Source organism: Mustela lutreola, chromosome 8, assembly GCF_030435805.1.
Source record: "Mustela lutreola isolate mMusLut2 chromosome 8, mMusLut2.pri, whole genome shotgun sequence".
Lineage (NCBI taxonomy): Eukaryota > Metazoa > Chordata > Mammalia > Carnivora > Mustelidae > Mustela > Mustela lutreola.
Genome location: NC_081297.1, coordinates 7,868,226 through 7,888,373, shown reverse-complemented (window position 1 = coordinate 7,888,373; position 20,148 = coordinate 7,868,226). Strand labels below are relative to the sequence as shown.

The following is a 20,148-nucleotide window of genomic DNA, read 5'->3' as shown; positions in this document are numbered from 1 at the left end:
TCAAAACCCCGACAAAACTTCCCAAGTTTACCAAAATACTGACGAGGTTGTCAGGATACAACAGGAAATTATTGTTTAGGGCAAGGTACCGAAGAGATGCTGCCGCTGTTTTTTTGTTTTTTGTTTTTGTGGGTTTTTTTTTTTTTTTTTTGGAGGGAGAGAGAGGGAGAAGCAGGCTCCCCACTGAGCAGGAAACCTGACGTGGGGCTCGATCCCAGGCCCCTGGGCCAAAGGCAGCAGCAGGCGCCCCAGACGCTGCTTCCGTTCTGAAAGCCTCACATATTGAAATCTGGTGGCGTGTGTATGTACGTTCGTCTCAGGTCAGCTCTGCCGGTTCCTACGGTAATGGAACCATTTGCTACGCTTTTAAACCTTAGGTCAGTCGTAAACACAAACATTTCAAAGCATAAAGCTCGGGGCGCCTGGGTGGCTCAGTGGGTTGAGCCGCTGCCTTCAGCTCAGGTCATGATCTCGGGGTCCTGGGATCGAGTCCCGCGTCGGGCTCTCTGCTCAGCAGGGAGCCTGCTTCCCTCTCTCTCTCTCTGCCTGCCTCTCCATCTACTTGTGATCTCTCTCTGTCAAATAAATACATAAAATCTTAAAAAAAAGCGTAAAGCTCTATTCACATGCAAACCCCCTGCCAGTCTTGGGGGTGGATAAGGGTGTGCACAGAGCCAGGGCGGAAGAACAGCACAGAAGGTTCTCAGGTCTGATGAAATACATGGTAGGTAACATGTGGCGTGTCGCGGCAGGAGGCCGGAGGACAGAAGCAACTCGAGAGCCTCACAAGCTGGAGCCGGGGACGCCGGACGGGGCTCTCACCCGTTTTCGGCACCGGCATGGGGGGCGCCTGGCAGATGCTCCCCGACAGATGGAGCATTCCCGACTGTTCTCCAAGAGGCCGGCAGCCGGCGTGTCCGGGCTGGAGGTTAGCTGGTCGCAGGCGTTCTAGTAACTCACACCCCCACCGAATGTCGCACTGAGGATGCGCTGTTTCGCTGTCCCTCTGAAAGTCTCATTTCCTGTGTCATCCACCAGCCAGCACGCACGGATTAGTAGTTACTTTATACTTTTTAGCTACGACTAATGCAAGATTCTCAAAGAAATCCTTTCCTTGCGGAACGGCTGACTGCGCCCTGGAGACCTCACTCAGGACACGATCTGTCTCCTCTTCAGTCAGGGGAAGGCGTCGACTTTGAGACTTAAACCTTCTAAGGGAAACTGCTGTGATCTAAAGAGATCGGCTGTAAAACTGTTTATTTTTGAAAACTTGGCCTGCGCGCCGTCCGTGAACTTCATTCATGCACATTCTGAGTGGCGGCGTTTCCGTATGTCCGCGTTCATTTTAGACTTCAGTTTGGATCGTGCGCCTTTGTTTCATCGCCCTATTGAAGAGGGAACAAAGGCGGTCTAGGTGACAAAGTGGGGTAAGGCACTGTATTTTCTCTCTCAAAAAACCCCGACGTGGCTCTGACAGCCACGGATTTTCCTCGGGACACCGGGAACCACAAATCAGCTGCGGGATAAAGAGCCTCCCTGTACTTGGCCGTGGACACCTTCAGAAGAGGGACCCCGTGTCGGTCCCACATGAGAATGGCACTCTGCCGGCCACTAGGGCTCGGCACGTCGATGATCTCATCATAAGCTAGTGTCCAGGGAGTGATGGTGTCCCTCTGCCTCTTAAATACCACGTCCTCCACGAAAATCACTAGCTGGGATGTTGTGGGTCCCCCGACCCCCGGACACCAGGGAGGCTTCCACTGCAGCGGAGGGCAGATTCCTGCTGCCCCCCGCCCCCGGGCCCAGTTCTGTTCTCCTCTGTCCACAGTCGGAACCTGCTTTCTTCTTAACAGCTCGAGTCCCCTAAAGCTTCTTTCCGGATTCCACCAGCTTTCCCAACGGGTGTTCCTCTGCCCTCTCATCCGGTACCGGCCTCCTCTTTGCCCATTTTGTTTGGCTTCATCTAGCAAAGCGGATCCCATCACACTCTTGCTGTCTGTGCTCTAAGCTCCATGTCTGTTGTCCTTCATACGACCCGATGGAGAAGCGCGACGCCCAGCCTTCTCACTGGGCTCTGGATCACAGGTGTTTTCTTCTCGAAGGCAAACCCCGTATAGGTGCCGGCACTTCCCTCGGCCGGTACGCGGACGGCGGTCCGGCGGACACTGAGACTGCCAGGCCAAGTCACACAGGCCATGGGGGGGACAGAAGATGGTAACAGCTTTGGGTTTCGAGTGACCTGGACTGGATTCAACTCACTGACCTCGAGGTGAAAGGCGCTGTATTCCATTACTAATCCCTTGAGCTATCTAGCCCCCTGAAAATGATTCTTTGGTTTTATTATTGCAAAGGCCATTTATAAAATCATGAACTGGATTTAGGAAAGCAACCATGAAATAGCATGGGACAAATGATTGAAATTCCTTCAATGTATTATGGGCTGAAGTCTCCCGACAGTAGGATTGGGGGAAAAGGTATACAAGCCACCTCCGTTCTTATTTCGGTAGTGTGACCGGCTCACTTAAACGTGGCAACGTTAGATCCACTGACCGTGCCTCAGGGAACTAAATCCTAAGTAAAGAAAATGGAAAAGCAAACTATGAAATAGCCAATAATCTTTATTTTGCACTTCCCCACCCCCCATCCCTCTCCAAAAAGCACTAATGGGTATATCTGTGCATGTGAAAATACTGTATAAAGTATTTAGGATGATCTCAAAGAATTAAACAAAACAAAACAAAAAACCCATAGCTCAACATAGATGCTTCGTTTCTTTGTAGGGACAGAAACATTTTGGCTTCTCGAACAAGGAGGGCAGTGAAATACTGCACCCTGAAAAGGTCGGCTCCGTTTCCACTGATTTGCAATTTAACATTCATGGCAGAAAACCTCATTTCTCTAACCACATAATAAGTTTTAAAATATGACTAATTCATACACTAATATCAATTTACTTGGCATTAAAAAAATTCACAATTTCTATTAATATATTTGTATTAGGTTCAAAGCCCATATTCTAGCATTCAAGATATCCATTACACTGGCCCAAATTGGGATTATTTCAAAATCAAGTAAAAGTCCATATTTATTCCAAAGTTGCTAAAATATGCTAATAAAGTTAAATTTGATGTTTTACATTAAAAATAAAATATTTGGTTTATCTCTCAGACATCTATAACATATAATAAATAGTGGGCAGTATAGTAATATAATAAAGTTTTGTGATACCCTGAAATTTGATGAGTTTTCTTTAAAAAAAAATTCATAATATACTTCATTTCAGCCTTAAACCACAATCTCAATGAACAGATTTGCAGAAATAAAACAATATAAACACAAAATGCTACAGTATATATGTTTTTTCGTTTTTTGTTTCTGTTTTTGTTTTTTTGTTTTTTTTTACTTTTGGGGAATCTACATGTCCATTTAGTAAAAGTTAAGTCAAAGAAACTTAAGAGATAACAAAACAATTTCAAATCATCAAGTACAGACTTAAATTGCCTTGTTGTCCTTCCGACTGCGAGGGCCCTCTCCCCCACGGCATCCGGGGCCCAGCGCGGGCTCAGCTCTAGGTAGGTTACTTGGAACTATGGCTCTGCTTCTAGCCTTCTTCGCGTATGTACAGCAGTTAATTACAGATGTGGCTGAAATCACCGTGGATTTCAGAGAAAGCCAGAATTAAACACGATAAAAATTTAAAAAATAACTACTTCATAAATATTTATTATTTACATGAGGGGAGATCTTCTAGTTGGGGACGGGGGGTTTTATACAAGTTGATGACATGTGGAAGCCGTGGGAGGAGCGCCACGGTCAGGTGCCACGGACGTAGAAACCACGTGCGAGTCAACAAAAATAATCTGCGCCAAAGCAAACAGGACATGATAGAAACCTTTTTCTTAAAAAATAGAAGGTATTTCACAAAAGCCTGAACATTTTACATGTTAGTACTAAAAACGGGGGTGGGGGTGGGGAAGCTTCATATATTTTCATCACAAAAATATTTACCGGTACTCCCAGTGGAGTTTCTTTTCTGTCATTGTGATTATCTTACTAGAGAGGGGGGGACGGGCTGCAGACTGTACAGACTAGCGGCGTCCGGGAGTGACAGTCGAGGCGGCTGACACATTGTCTTCTCAGCTAACACCTTAACGAAAAGGCCCTGGAGAGAATAAAGAAAATCAGAAGGGAAGATGACGGTCTGTTTATTAATAATACTTGTCACTGGTCATAGAAAAGCGGGGGCGTGGCGGTCCTGAGCCACGGCTCTCCTGGAGTCCATCTGCTGTCACAGGGCCAGGGCCGCCCAGGCCGGTCTGTCGCGGGGCTTGGTCCCCAGGTGGACGGGGTGTTCTCGTCCTCGGGCTTCCGAGACCCGCTCCCTGCGGGAATGTGGGGCGCTGGCAGGATGCCGGACCGGCCCCAACTCCCCTCCGAGGCGGTGCCGCTCGTCCCCGCTGCGGGACACGTCAGTGTGCCCGGTGCTTTCTCTTTTTGTGCTTCTTATCCTTCTTCTTGTTGGCACACTTGGGGCAGAACCACTGCATTTCCTCCGGCGGCGCAGCCATTATTCCGACACAGGGCCTACGCGGGGGCAGGGGGAGAAAAGATTTTGGGTCAAGCGGCTTTAGGTATATATTCTTTCCCTATGTGTGCCAGTAATTTTAATTAAGTAATTTCTAGGCCCGTGGCCCATTTAGTGGTGTCTGGGCTGGGGAGTTCCAGTGCAGGCAGCGCTGCTGCTGGGTGCGTGGGTTACCGGGTTGCAGGGGGCCCTTTTGGAGGCCCTGCTAGGGGTCTAGCAGTCACTTGTCCTTTCAGCCAAAACGGGCTAGTTCTTCCGAGCAGTGGCCTGATTTTTGTCTTAGAGGTGTCCTATATCGTGCAACTGAATAGATTTCAATCTTTTTATATCTGATGTTTAAAGTATAACCCGAGGAGATTATCTGCGTAAACTCTGGCAGGGATTCTTCAGTTTGGGGCGCAGTGGGGAGAGGCATGAAGAGCAGACCAGTCATCTCGTCCCGCACCTCGCCAAGCGTCTACCAAGGGGTTCCCTCCATGCTACTGTTCAGTGTTGCAGCATAGAAAATTACTGGGAAAAAAGGAAAGGGAAGCCCTACAGTTTGGGCTACACAAAATATTTAGAATTTAGGCTGAAGAACAATATTCCAAAGGTTCTTGGTTTTGGCCTTAATATTAATCCCATGTTAATCTTACTGTGATCCTGCTCCCTGCACTGCTTCTAGGACAGCAGTGGAACTGTGAGCATGACCAGGACGGACGGCGGTCACCGCTGTGCCCTGAAGAGCGCCACCGCCCCCGCCCCCCCCCCCCCCCCCCGCCGTACTCCGCCGGCCCCGCCCACAGTGCTCACCCCCCCACTCCGCCGGCCCCGCCCACAGTGCTCACCAGTGATACCAGTCGTCACAGTCGTCACAGCCGATCATGGGACTCCCATCGTCCGGCTTGTTGCATCCGGGGCAGATCCAGATCTGATTCCCCCACTCATCTCGGATCTGAGGTTTTTAGATGGGGGAGCAGGCAGCGGGAGTGGGGAGGAGGAGGCAAAAACAGAGATGCAATGGGCAAGAAAGAACCAAAAAGAGGACAGGATAAGAATGATTACTTTATCACTTTATCCCATGAACCTCATAAACCAGTTAAACTAAAAAGAGAGTCAGCGGTTTTAACAATTTACTGAAGTCACGATCGCCATCATCACTACCATCACTGGCCCAGGACCCCGTGAAAAAGAGTCACTAAGTACTCAGAAGATATTTCTGATAACTCTTTCAAACTCTCTTTTGTAAGTCATAAAAACACAGCATTTTAGAACCAGTTCTATGAACTATATGACCTGCAGCCACTTTGATCTGAAAACCACTGTAAGTGCGTAGGTCGGTACCGACTCAGGCCGTCACGGCAGTGGCAGCTGGTGTGTCGGCAGCCACGGAGCGCGGCCACAGGCAGCCTCCACGGTCACATCCACAGGCATGGCATTAATGTATGCGGCCCAGTGTGCGCGTATCACCTTATTACTTATTAGCCAAGCCCTTCTCCTGAACTGGCTGATAAGATCAAGGATATGAAAGAGCTGTTACTAAGTAACTTTCCATTCCCTTTATGACATTTTCAACTAAAGCACAATCAACTAAAGGGCAAATAAAATAAGGGGCGCGGATAACCAACGAGCTACCCGTTTCCACATCATTCGTTACGGACGTGCTGTGCTCTAGGGTTTGCTTTCCTAACTCGGCAGCTCCCAGCGAGAAGCATCCCGGATTAGGTCGCTTCCTCAAATCCCACATTAATAAAACCAATTTGGAAGAAACGAATCTTCCAAAAACAGCAAGAACTATGAGCTGATTTTCAAAGTTTCTACAGTAACAAGGCAAAGAATCTCATTCAGTTTATTTGGCAAGGAACAGTCGGTTTATATGCTTTCTTTTTTTTTTTTTTTTTTAAAGATTTATTTATTTATTTATTTGACAGAGATAGATCACAAGTAGACAGAGAGGCAGGCAGAGAGAGAGGAAGGGAAGCAGGCTCCCCGCCAAGCAGAGAGCCCGATGTGGGACTCGATCCCAGGACCCTGAGATCATGACCTGAGCCGAAGGCAGCGGCTTAACCCACTGAGCCACCCAGGCGCCCCGGTTTATATGCTTTCAAACACGACACTGAGTAGATGCTCAGAAAAGAACCGCTGTGTGTGTGAGGGCGCACTGTGGACACAGACGCTTCATATATGAAAGCCTCCCGAAGAAACCAGGGCCGCTACGGCTCTGATTTAGCCCCCTCTATGTACAAGGGTAGAGGACCACCAGTTCCCAGGTGCCAGCTGTCCAGGTATAGGACGGGTCCAGCGTCCTGGGCCCTGAAGTGGCCATGCATGGCCAGCTGGGCTGCTGGGTGACCTCTCTTGAAATGAGAAGGCCGTGACTCTGTTGCTACACAAACTGGCCCAGCATCCTTAATAACTAACATCCAGCCAGTGTACTGAATTCTCTCCAACATCTTACTTTGTTTACTCATCGTGGAACAACCCTCGGATAGGGGATGAATGGGGAGACTGGAGCTCGGGGAACATAAGTGACAGCAGCAAAGTCCCACTATTAGGCAGTGACATTTTTGCTTGATAGCCCATGTTGTCCCCCAAATCACACATTTTGGTCTCTGTCTACAAGTTTTCCATCCATGCTGCCTATGCCAATTAGATCCATCTCCAGGGAGTTAGCCCCAAAATCCACTGGAGAATCAGAAATTTTAGGTAGAACACATTGTATTGATCAGCTAGTCTAACATGAACCCCCTCATTATCGATGAAGCAATGGAGGGGGAAGAGGTAAAATATAAACTCTTTCCTGATCAACCAACCCGTCTCGCAGTGATGTGACCTCAATGTTAACACCTAGAACAACTGGTCCTTGAATGGGCCAATTTGATGATTACACCTTTTTTTTTTTTTTTTTTTTTTTGAGGGAGAGAGTGCACATGAGCAGAGAGGGACAGAGGGAGAGAGAATCTTAAGCAGTCTCCACATCCAGTGCAGAGCCCGAAGCGGGGCACGATCTCACGACCCCGAGACCACGACCTGAGCTGAAATCAAAATCAGATCTTAACTGACTAAGTCACCCAGGTGCCCCAATGATCACAGATTTTATCGTATCTTCTAATTTTGTCTTGAATTGCCAATTTAATATTTTTCTGTTAATGTTTCATGTCTTTATATCTTCTCTCAATACTTTGGAGATTTTCTTCTTATCCTTTCTATCATCATAGTGCCTCAAATGTATAAGGATTTATTGACACTTCCTTCTAAAATGCCTTAAAGAGATATAATATTTACTGGATTTATAACCACCACCCTGAGTCCTACTTTCCAATCCTATCTATTCAGACAGGCCTGTGCCACCCGGAAGCTGACCACAGTTTACACATGTGGTGGTCCCAGCAGTATTGCACACAGAGTGCCTCTATGTGCCGAAAATCTCTCCATTGTGTGTCTGTCACTCCACAGTGCCCAAGGGACCTATTTATAAAAACGTGTCATTACTAGATTGACTTCAGGGTTTGACTAAGCCCTGATACTGCTCAGTATGGGGAAAACACCTGAAAACAGTCCCGTGACAAGAGCGTGAATTCATTCAACAGGCCGAGCTTGACCACCTGCAGACGCGCTTCTGCACTCAAGCTCGTTTCCATGCCATGCGAGCGCTGGTATATTCCAAACCTTTGCCAATCAAATACCGTAATTAGCGATGTTACCCAGAAATAGCATCTGGGCCATAACATCTGTGCTCATGATGTAACTTACACTCTGAAGTGATAATTTAATTGCTTGATCAAAAAATTCAATGTGGGATTTAAATATCACCATTCATTCCTATATTTCTGCACTGACGTTGTTGCATATATGTATAAAACAATGTAAACTAAAGAAAAACAATGCTTTGACATTATTTATGGAGACTAAATCTGCAAACACCTTATATAATACTCTACGGCCCAAAGCTTGAAAATGCAGGGGAAAGTATCTTTTTGGTCATAAAGAATCTCCTCCGAAATCCCGTAATGACATATGACACGGCTTCTTAGCTGAGAACATGCTCATGGTGGAAGAGTGAGCTCCTAGGGGTTCTCAATTGCTCCAGAAAGAAAAGGCAGCGTACCACGTAAGTGCTGACGGTCTCTGTGACCACGCTTCGGACCGGCGCTTTGGATGTTCCGGCTCCCGAGACGGCTGGGGACGGGGCTGGCATCAGAGCGGGGGCCACGGCGGACTGCGTGAGGAGCGGTGAAGGCACCGGCGCGGGGGCGACATGCATGGGGACAGGGGCAGGGGCTGCGGCGGGTGGCGGGGTCTTGGGTCGACTCAGCGAAGGGGCCGGCTTAGCTTCAGGGGCTGGGACCACTTTGCTGATGACGCTGTTGACGAGAGAGAGAGAGAAGGAGAAATCACAATGGGCTAGTGGAACCAAACCAGGCGTTTAGAACATTATCACAAGTAACTTTCTTCTTTGAGGAGCAAAAACATTCTTCCGCATGAGTGTCCGGGGACAGCTATTGAGCTGGGGTGCAAGGTGCCCCCCATTCCCCTCTCAACTTGGTCAGAGTCAGGTTTGCAGGGAAGGGTTAATAGCAGGAGTGAGGGGCGCGACCCTGGGAGGGCTCCCTTCCTGCCCTTTCTGGCTGGCAGGTCTCTGTGTATCCCCAGATACTAGACTTGCGTGGTTGCGGACTCAGCACAAAGCCTAGATCTACCACAGGCTAGCCCCGTGAGCCCGGGGGAAGTCATTTCAAAATACTGTGCCTGAGCATCTGTACCAAGGTGGGTACCATCCTGGGCACTTGGCATATATCCCCTCAACCAGTCCTCCAACAACTTCGAAGACGTTACCGCGATCCTGTTTCACAGACAAGGGAACAGGATTACAGAAAGGAATGGGGGTACGTGGATAGCAGCCTTTGAATCAAAGCCTGTTCAATTCCAAATTCTTTCTTCATTTTTTAAAAAAGATCCCTTATTTGAAAGAAGAAAAGTTACATATTAATTTCAAGCAGAGAGATGACAGCATCACAGAGAGCTTAGAAAAGAGAGATACACAGACGCGTGCCTTCGCCACCTTGGCTTCTGATATCCCTTCCTGCCCCGCAAGGAACCAATGTCCCCAAGCCGGCAAGGATGCTTTTTTGTAGATACCCGCAAACAATATGTACTGTACCACTGTTTTTGTTTTCCAACTATATAAATAGAATATTGTACTATATTTATTCTTTGCAACTAACTTTTCCTAGTTTTTTTTTTTTTAATTGAGATACAGTTGACATATAACCTTGTGTAAGTTGAAGTTGTGCACTGTGCTAGTTTGATACATTTGATATAAATTGCGGTGATTATAGTATTGTAATAATGTGATTCTTATAGAAGGTTCAGCAAATGCCTTTATCAGGTCACCTCATTACTTCTTTTCTGTATTGTGAACACTTAAGATCTAGCTTCTTTGCAACTTGGAAGTTTATAATGCAGGAGTGTTGACTATAATCTCTATGTTCTGCATTAGAGCTCCAGAATTTACTTATTTACCTACCAGCGGCCCACTTAGTTTTTATGTGTCTTGATTTATCCCTGTTGAAGCGTACAGATCTGTATCATTAACCTTTACTGTTACACAGTATTCGTGGTATGAATAAGTCAAAAGCTTTGTGCCTACTGCCCTGCTGAGGGTAAAACAGACTATCTTATAAATGTAACATCCTGACTGGAAACATGTTCAAGAATTTCTGCACGCTATACAGTCCCACAAATTAAGCTGCTGGGTCCCAGGACGTGCACGCTCTCATCTTTACCAGGAATCCCAAGCTGGTCCCCTATACTGACTGACCAACCAACCTCCTCTTTCTACTATCCCACACTCAACATTCCAAGCCCAGCTTTGCTGATCAACAAAGTACAATACAGACAACTGCCTCTGAGGGTTAGAGTGAGAGCCTGGACAGAGAGAAACATGCCCCCAACCATCCAATGTGAAGTGTGAACAGCAGCACTGTGCTGATGGCGGTCGCTCGGGACGATCGCTGCCGTCACCACTGCCAGCCTGTACGCTTCTATCTTCTCAAAGTTTCTGTTTGGAAAGCACCTCCACTAAAAAGCATTGATTCTTCACTACTCTTATTAGTTTTTTTTTTAAATGGATGACTAGATATTTTAGACTGATGTCAATTTTATTTTATTATTATTTTTAAGATCTTATTTATTTGAGAGAGAGAGCGCGCACAAGCAGGGGGAGCGGCAGGTAGAGGGAGAGGGAGACGCAGACTCCTGCTGAGCAGGGAGCCTGATGCGGGGCCTGATCCTAGGACCCTGAGATCGTGACCTGAGCCAAAGGGAGATGGTTGACCGACTGAGCCACCCAGGCACCCCTCATTAGAAGTTTATAAAACATTAAATTATTTTAAAAATTCTATGATGTAAGCAAATAATTAATGCCCATCTAATTGCTTTCCATTTGTCTCATGCAAGTGTGACCGCCCTCTTAACTTGAATGCAGACAAAGACCGAGAACATTTAAGATAGGCTGTTTGTGCAGAAGACACTCAGTATTGCTTGGTACAACCAACAGTGAGTAGTTACTGAACACTTACTAAGTACCCAGCTGTTCTCAGCACTGGAGAGCCAATGCATGACAGGCACCGTGCGCAACACTTACTTGCCTTACTCACTCGATCCTCACAACAACCAAATGCGGTTAAAAACTGACTGTCGGGGCACCTGGGTGGCCCAGTAGGTTAAGCCTCTGCTTTTGGCTCAGGTCATGATCTCAGGGTCCTGGGATTGAGCCTGACATTGGGCTCCGCTCAGCAAGGAGCCTGCTTCTCCCTCTCCCTCTGCCTGCCTGTCTGCCTACTTGTGATCTCTCTCTCTGTCAAATAAATAAATAAACTCTAACTGTTGTCCTTTCATGAACCAAGGCCCACAGAGATTACGAACCCTATACAAATTCATAGACTACTGTGAGGTGGAGCCACGATTTAAACCCCGGAAGTCTGATTTCAGAACCTGTGATCCTAACAACATACTATGCTTTCTCTCTCATTGCTTACTGAGTGCGTTTTGCCTTACACATAAGGTGGGAGTTCAAAGACCTCACTCTGGGCATATTTATATCCACAGAGCAAGCACACCTTATTTTTATGGCTAGACTGAAATGTTACACACTATTTTTGGAGGCAGTTTCCCATAATGGTTTGAAATACAGGTGCTGGAACCAAAACTAAAGGCAAAGTAAGAACCCAGAGAGGTAAGCAGAACACAGATGTTTCTCCCCGAGGGCGTGTGTGCATACTGCAATTCTGATCTTTGGTTTTGATAAAGAGGACAGGTTTCAAAGCCCAGGACTGCCAAAGTGGAAAGTCTAACAGAACTCCCATCTCACATTAAAAACTCCCAGCGGGCTACAATGATTAAGTAAGAATGAATCAGAGCCTTGTGAATTCTTAGCTCTGCTGGTCTGGGACTCTATATTTAAAGTGGACATGCAATGTGCCTTGGTACCCAGCACTAAACACTGAGAGGAAGTAACTTAAAATCTAGGCCTTATATTATTATTTTTAAAGATTTTATTTATTTATTTGACAGAGAGAGAGAGAGAGAGCACAAGTAGGGGGAGCAGCAGATGGAGGGAGAGGGGGAAGCAGGCTCCTTGCCGAGTAGGGAGCCTGATGAGGGGCTTGGTCCCAGTACACTGGGATCATGACCTGAGCTGAAGGCAGCAGTTTAACCAACTGCGTCACCCAGGTACCCCTAGGCTTTATATTATTGATGCAGACAGTTACTAAGAAAAAAAAAAGGAGCACATAATCAAAGGAAACCAAACATAAGAGACAGCATCAGGGACAACTAGAAGATAACAGACAGAAAAAAGGGACCCAAAAAGACTACAGAGACTAGAATTATCAACCATACAGCAACTCTGCCTACAACATTAAAAAAAAAAAAAAGGTGAAGCATGACATTACGTGCAGGTAATAGAAAGTTATAAAGAGTGATCTAGCAGATTTGAAAAGAAATGAACTGACCTAGAAATGAAAAATATAGTAACAAATTTACTCTCAGCGGAATGAGAGAACTAAAAACTCAATAAGCAGACGGAAGAAATGATCTAGAATATAAGTTGGAGGGGCAAGGAGAGAATACAATCAATTATGACATGTTTAATAATTAGTACACATTTAATCGTAATACTAGAGAAACAACAGGGCAGACGCAAAATTGTAACAAGAGTATCTGAGGATTTTTATGGACCTGATGGCAGATACCAATCCACAGACTTAAGCAGGCCAACAAGTCCCAGGCAAGATTAAGAAAGAGAGATCTGCACCTAGACACATCAGAGTGAAACTACAAAACATCGTTAAGAGTAAAGTCTGAAAAGCAGTGAGAATGGAAAAAGAACATTACTTTCAAAGAAACAGATGGCGGCTGACTTCTCCGCAGCAACAATGAAACTGGAAGACCGTGGAATAACATCTTCGGTGTGTTAAGGAAAAAATGAATTTGCCTTTGAAAACATCTCTCACAGGGCACCTGGGTGGCTCAGTGGGTTAAAGCCTCTGCCTTCGGCTCAGGTCATGATCCCAGGGTCCTGGGATTGAGCCCTGCATCAGGCTCTCTGCTCAGCAGGGAGCCTGCTTCCTCCTCTCTCTCTCTACCTGCCTCTCTGCCTACTTGTGATCTCTGTCTGTCAAATAAATACATAAAATCTTTAAAAAAAAAAATCTCTCAGGAATAAGATGAAATAAAGACATTTTCAGGCAAGCAAAATCTAAGGACTTGCCAACAGTGGGTCTTTACTAAAGGAAATTCTAAACTAGCGATTCTCCAATGTTTTGGTCTTAGGGACTGCTTTACATTCTTAAAAATGACTGAAAACCTCAAAGAACTTGTACTTATGTGCACTGTATCTGTCAATATTTGCCATATTAAAAATCAAAACTGAGAATTTTTTAAAAATTAGTGATTCATTCATTTATTTAAGATTTTATTTTTTATTTGACAGACAGAGATCACAAGTAGGCAGAGAGGCAAGCAGTAAGAGAGGGGGAAGCAGGCTCCCCGCCGAGCAGAGAGCCCGATGTGGGGCTCGATCCCAGGACCCTGGGATCATGACCTGAGCCAAAGGCAGAGGCTTAACCCACTGAGCCACCCAGGCGCCCCTTAGTAATTCATTTAAAAGAAAGAATAACAAACCCATTACATGTTAACAGAACATCTTTTACAAAAACAATTTAGGAGAAGACTAACACTAGGCTTTATAATTTTGCAAATCTCCTGAATTTATGCATACGTAACTTCAGAGGGGAGGAGTGTGTTAATGGCCTTTACAGATAATTGTGTAAATTCTTCAATATCACACCAAAAAGCAGTGAGTGATAGTTTAAGTTAGTTGCTATGTACACTCTGAAACTGTATCGCTAATAAGCTTTCCACATTGTGTTACATTAAAATTCACTGAACAGCTAGTGCTCTGAATAGTTCTTTTAGCCACACAGGGTTTTATAACATCATGCACTGGTTTGTAATACTGGTTTACAGACTTACGCAGATCTTCCAAATATTTACACATTTCATTGCACAATATTAAAATCTCACACTTGGTGTTACCATCACCTCATCAAAAATGTCCTGGAGTACCGAGGAGCTGTCAACTTGGAATGTTTTCCAAGACTCTAATTTTTACTTAAAAGTTGCCATTTTGCCCCGGCCTGCCTGCCCGCCATGGCCGACAAGGAAGCAGCCTTTGATGACGCAGTAGAAGAATGTGTGACCAACGAAGAGTACAAAATAGGGGAAAAGAACACCCCTTTTCTTTACAATTTGGTGATGACCCATGCCCTTGGAGTGGCCTAGCCTAACTGCGCAGTGGCTTCCAGATGTAACCAGACCAGAAGGGAAAGACTTCAGCATTCATCGACTTGTCCTGGGAACACACATGTCTGATGGACAGAACCATCTTGTGATAGCCAGTGTGCAGCTCCCTAACGATGATGCTCAGTTTGATGCTTCACACTACGACAGTGAGAAAGGAGAATTTGGAGGTTTTGGCTCAGTTAGTGGAAAAATTGAAATAGAAATCAAGATCAACCATGAAGGAGAAGTAAACCGGGCACGTTATATGCCCCAGAACCCTTGCATCATGTGACAAAGACTCCATCCAGTGATGTTCTTGTTTTTGACTATACAAAACATCCTTTTCCAAACCAGACCTTCTGGAGAGTGCAATCGACTCAGACTTGCGTCTCCGTGGACATCAGAAGGAAGGCTATGGACTTTCTTGGAACCCAAATCTCAGTGGGCACTTACTTAGTGCTTCAGAGGACCACACCATCTGCCTCTGGGACATCAGTGCTGTTCCAAAGGAGAAAAGCTGTAGATGCAAAGACCATCTTTACAGGGTATACAGCAGTAGTAGAAGATGCTCGCTGGCATCTGCTCCATGAGTCTCTGATTGGGTCAGCTGCTGATGATCAGAAACTTATGATCTGGGATACTCGTTCAAACAACACTTCCAAACCAAGTCACTCAGTTGATGCTCACACTGCTGACGTGAACTGCCTATCTTTCAGTCCTTACAGTGAGTTCATTCTGGCCACAGGATCAGCCGACAAGACTGCTGCCTTGTGGGATCTGAGAAATCTGAAACTGAAGTTGCATTCCTTTGAATCACATAAGGATGAAATATTCCAGGTTCAGTGGTCGCCTCACAATGAGACCATTTTGGCTTCCAGTGGTACTGATCACAGACTGAATGTTTGGGATTTAAGTAAATTGGAGAGGAATAGTCCCCAGAGATGCAGAAGATGGGCCACCAGAACTGTTGTTTATTCATGGTGGTCACACTGCCGAGATATCTGATTTCTCCTGGAATCCCAATGAACCTTGGGTGATTTGTTCTGTATCGGAAGACAATATCATGCCAAATGTGGCAAATGAACATTTATAATGATGAAAATCCTGAAGGAAGCGTGGATCCAGAAGGACAAGGGTCCTAGATATGTCTGCACTTCCTGTGCTTTTAGACTCCCCTTTTTTCCCCTCTTAACCCCGAGATTGATTTAACACTGGTTTTGAGACACAGACTTTGTTTGGCTATTCCTCTATGATAGGTACTGTCAACGATGTTACTAGCCCAAACAGAGGGTGTTTTCTAAATATTAACTGGGGGACTTGATTCAGTAAAGCCACAGACTTATTTAAATATTCTTCAGGAATTTTCTAGTAACCAAGGTCTAAAGTAGCCACAGAAAGTGGGAATATTGGGTGTGGTTATTTTTCTTCTTAGGCTATCTCCCCAAGTTTTACAGACTCCTTTTAAGTAAAGGCTAAAGTGAGGAAGGACAGAGCCAAGGGAGGTAGGTGTCTGAGGCATGAAATATAAATACCACAAGATGTCGTTTTTATTCAGGAAATGGGGGAGATTCAAGTTTTCACACCGGATTTTCCAGGACACACATTTCCCGATGTAGACCAGTCTTCTCTCGGTTTCTTCCGTTAAGTCAAAACTATGTGTTCCTCTTTCCCCATATATTTTTGCTTGTTAGTGTATTTCTTGAGCTGTTTTAATATTTCTTTCCTTTCTGTGAAATGGTTTTTTAAAAAAACTTGGGACCACCAAGTTGTGAAGATGTATGTTTTTACCTGACAGTCATACCACAGGTAGACTGTCCAGTTGAGTTGACAAGAGTGAATTGATAGCTTGTATTTGTTTTTAAAATTAAATTAATCCTGGATAAGAGTTTTTTTTTTTTTTTTTTTTAAAGGAGTTAGTCCTTGACCACTAGTTTGGTACCATCTCTATTTTGGATGACCTGTTTTACCAGCAGACCTATTACTCTCCATGACTAACTGTGTAAGTGCTTATAATGGAATAAATTGCTTTTCTAGGCTAAAAAAAAAAAGTTGCCATTTTGTCATTTGTGACAAATATTCACAGGTATCTTCGTTGAAGCAACGGGTTTCCTTTGCTCATTTCTGAGGAAATGTTGGCCGAATATCCAAGTTGGAATAACCATCGTTCGTCATTTGCTCTTTCAAGTAACAATGGCGTCTTGAGAAAGGCTGCTGGTTGAGCTTGCGACTTAAGTAATCACATAAATGCTTTCTCTCCCTCAAGACAATGATCATAATTTAGCGTGGAGAAAGAGTGTGTTATTAGGGCTTCCTACTTCATTGCTATCCACTCTGACACGCAAACTACCAAAAAGCTGGATATTCTGAGGGCCTGTGCATCACCCCGAGCACCTCTTTTCTAGAAGAACTTCAGGAAAAGGAAGGGGATCCCGTCAAGTCTGAGATGCAAGGAAGAGTGATAACATGCTGGTGTAGACACTGACTAAAAGAAACAATAATAATAATATATTATGGCATTATTTAAAAAACATAAAATACACGGAACCAATAATACATAAGCCAGCAGGGGATGAACAGAGCTAAAGCCCTTTAATGCACTTCTATTATCTGGAAGGAGGTCTAAAGGTATTAAATTTAAAATGCGGTAATTTCTAGATAACTATGTAAAGATTAGGAATGAGGTATATGTGTAACTTCTATACTACCAGGAAGAAAAATGGAATGTTAAAACAAAATAACCAATCTGACAGAAGGAAAGGAGAAACCTAGAATAAGACAAATAGAAAATCCAAAATAAGGGGAATTTTAAAAGATCAGTGATTATATCACGTAAATGCTCTAAACAATTTACTTGTCAGCCTGGGTAAAGCAGTGAAACTGAACAGGATGCTATTTGTAAGAGGCACATGTGAAATCAGAGCAGTGGAAAGGCTGAGGGAACTGACCAGCAAGCGAGGCACGTGGACATAGGAAACGTGACAGCACACAAAACACACTACAAGGCAAGAACTACCAGTGGTAATGAAGGTTTCCTCATAATGATAAAAGGTCCCAACATGCCAGGAAGATACGATAATTTAAAACTGGACTGCACCTAGAAACGTATCCTTAAAACCTATAAAGCGAAACTGACAGAACTGTAAGAAACAGACAAATCCACAAATGTAATTGGGGATTTCAGGGTATCTATCTGGAACTGACAGAGCAGGAAGTAAAAAAACTAGTAAAGGGACACCTGGGTGGCTCTGTCAGTTAAGCATCTGCTTTCGGCTCAGGTCATGATCCCAGGGTTCGGGGATCAAGTCCCACACCAGGTCCTTGCTCTCTGCCTGCTGCTCCCCCTGCTTGTGCCCTCTCGCTCTGACAAGTGAATACATAAAAATCTTTAAAATCAAAACAAAAGGAAAACAGTAAAGAGGAGCCCCTGGTTGGCTCAGTTGGTTAAGCATCTGCCTTCAGCTTGGGTCATGATCCTGGGGTCTTAGGATTGAGCCCCACATGGTTCTCCCTGCTTAGTGGGGAGTCTGCTCCTCCCTCTCCCTCTGCCCCTCCCCCGGGTCCCCCCACCCCTCTGCCTCTCTCCTCTCTCACTCACTGTCTCTATCAAATGAATAAAATCTAAAAACAAAATGAAACAAAAAAAACCCAGTAACAATATATATAAGTTTTGAACAAAATAACAAAAATAACAAAACTGACCCAATCAACATTTTAAACTCTGTATTCAACAAATACAGATTCTTTATTCTTTTCAAAAACACTCCAAAAAAAAAAAAAAACCCTGAGCAAACAATTCCCATAAGGCCGAAGAGTAATTTGAATAGTCTGTGCGCACACATGCTTGTTACCCTGGCTATGCTAGGAGCTCCTCAAGGAAATGCAGGGTCTTTTTCTTTCTGTATCCCCAGCAGCTAACCTGGTAACTGGCACTTGTAACCACCTCATAAATCTGAACATATTTAAATTTATTAAACAAAAGCTGGTCCTGCAGTAGTGATTTTCTAGAAATGATGCATTCAGGGAATTTTCCTAGCCAACAAAAATTACAGGAAAAAACCCTGCAGAGTCACATGCACTACGATGTGGGAAGAAAGGCGGACAAAGGACAGGACAGGAAAACGTGGGGTGTCAGTAAAGCCAGAGGGAGAAAATGCAGAGAAATACCAGACAGGGTAGGAGGGCGGGGGAGACCCAGGTACCTGTGGTTGTCGGTTCCACAGAGCCGACGGGCGGGAGATGGGAGCGAACAGGAGGAAGACAGGAAGAGGCAGCAGCTTTGTGATCTGTGAGGACCAGAGGTGGAAATACACCCGGAAATCTAAGATATCAACCAGAGGAGGCGACTGGAAGGAAGGTCTCCTACCTTCTCACAGGAATGATGGGTGGGGACTTACAAAAGGACATGCAGAAAATTTGTTCCTCTGATTACCACTTTGTTTCAAAGTCACTATTAGCTATTCCAGTGGAAAAATGTTTGCTGGAGGTAACAGCTGAATCTATTACCTAAACTCCTCTTTGGGTATTCACATGATCTAATATCTAACATGTGATCATCTAACGTGATCTATGACAATGATCATATAAAACTGAGAGTTAGCTTTTTTGAATTGTAAGATGGTGTAGTTAATTTGGAAAAAAAGATAACTCAAATTACAAGGTGTATGTTAGATCATAAATTCTGAAGGGATTAAATATTTGGTAAAAAAAAAAACATAAAACCATTAAAATACCCTAACAGACAAGTAAACATATGTTTTTAATCTTGGGCTAGAAGAGGATTTTCTAAGTATCTCCACAAACGTAGAAAAGGAAACGCTGATTTGATTGTGTAAAAAATCGTAAATATCATATGCAAAATACCGTAAAATATCTTAAGCAAAGGCAAAAGACAAAACAGAGGAAAATTATTTGCAACGTACATGAAAGTTCATTTCCTATGATATAAAGAGTTCTTTCAAATCAAAACCAAAAAGACAAACATTCTCACTAAAACATGAGCAGAAGACGCAAGCAGGTGACAGTGAAAGAAACAAAAACCGCCAATAGGAAAAAAAAAGATCTACAACCAAAGAAATGAATATGAAAACAACAATAAAATACATTTTTGGGTACAGATTAAAAAGATTTCAAGATGGGGGAGTGAGAGTGATGGTTGTACAGCCCTTCTAAATGGTTACCAAAACCTTAAAAATGTACTAGTCCGGACCAGCAACTCCATTTGTAGGAAGCGATCCTGAGGAAATAATCAGACAACTATGCAAAGATACGGGTAAAGAATATTATTTATAGCATTGTTTTTCACTGCAAAAAATCCCCAATACTACAATGACTATAGTTTAAAATACTCCCAAATGGGGTGCCTGGGTGGCTCAGTGGGTTAAAGCCTCTGTCTTCGGCTCAGGTCATGATCCCAGGGTCCTGGGATCGAGCCCTGCATCAGGCTCTCTGCTCTCTGCCTGCCTCTCTACCTAGTTGTGGTCACTGTCTGTCAAATAAATAAATAAATAATAAAATACCCCCAATGGGGGATCAATTAAATAAATGAAGATAAACAAAATGGCACTGTTATCTGAAGAGGTCTCACACACACACACACACATACACACACACACACAGATGATGTTTGCCCCCCGGAAACTTACAGAGAGTATGCATAAGAAAACCCAATTTTTCTAAGGAAAAAAAAAAGTAATTAAGAATGCACGAGTGTGTATTTAGAAAGAAGTTCAAAATAATAT

The 20,148-nt window shown here is 44.3% G+C and overlaps 1 protein-coding gene and 1 pseudogene across 1 annotated transcript in view; one reads left to right on the top strand and one right to left on the bottom strand.

Annotated features, from left to right (window-relative positions):
- Window positions 1-4,188: 4,188 nt before the first annotated feature.
- Window positions 4,189-20,148, bottom strand: part of TAF3 (TATA-box binding protein associated factor 3) — a 171,652-nt gene continuing 155,692 nt past the window's right edge. Inside the window, exons 5-7 of the mRNA XM_059183774.1 lie at window positions 8,673-8,928; window positions 5,413-5,519; window positions 4,189-4,584 (exon numbers count right to left, since the gene is read on the bottom strand). Of these exons, the coding sequence (XP_059039757.1) occupies window positions 4,470-4,584; window positions 5,413-5,519; window positions 8,673-8,928 (478 nt within the window). The 3' untranslated portion in view covers window positions 4,189-4,469. The remainder of the gene's footprint in view (window positions 4,585-5,412; window positions 5,520-8,672; window positions 8,929-20,148) is intronic.
- On the top strand, window positions 14,265-15,590 carry LOC131838086 (histone-binding protein RBBP4-like; annotated as a pseudogene).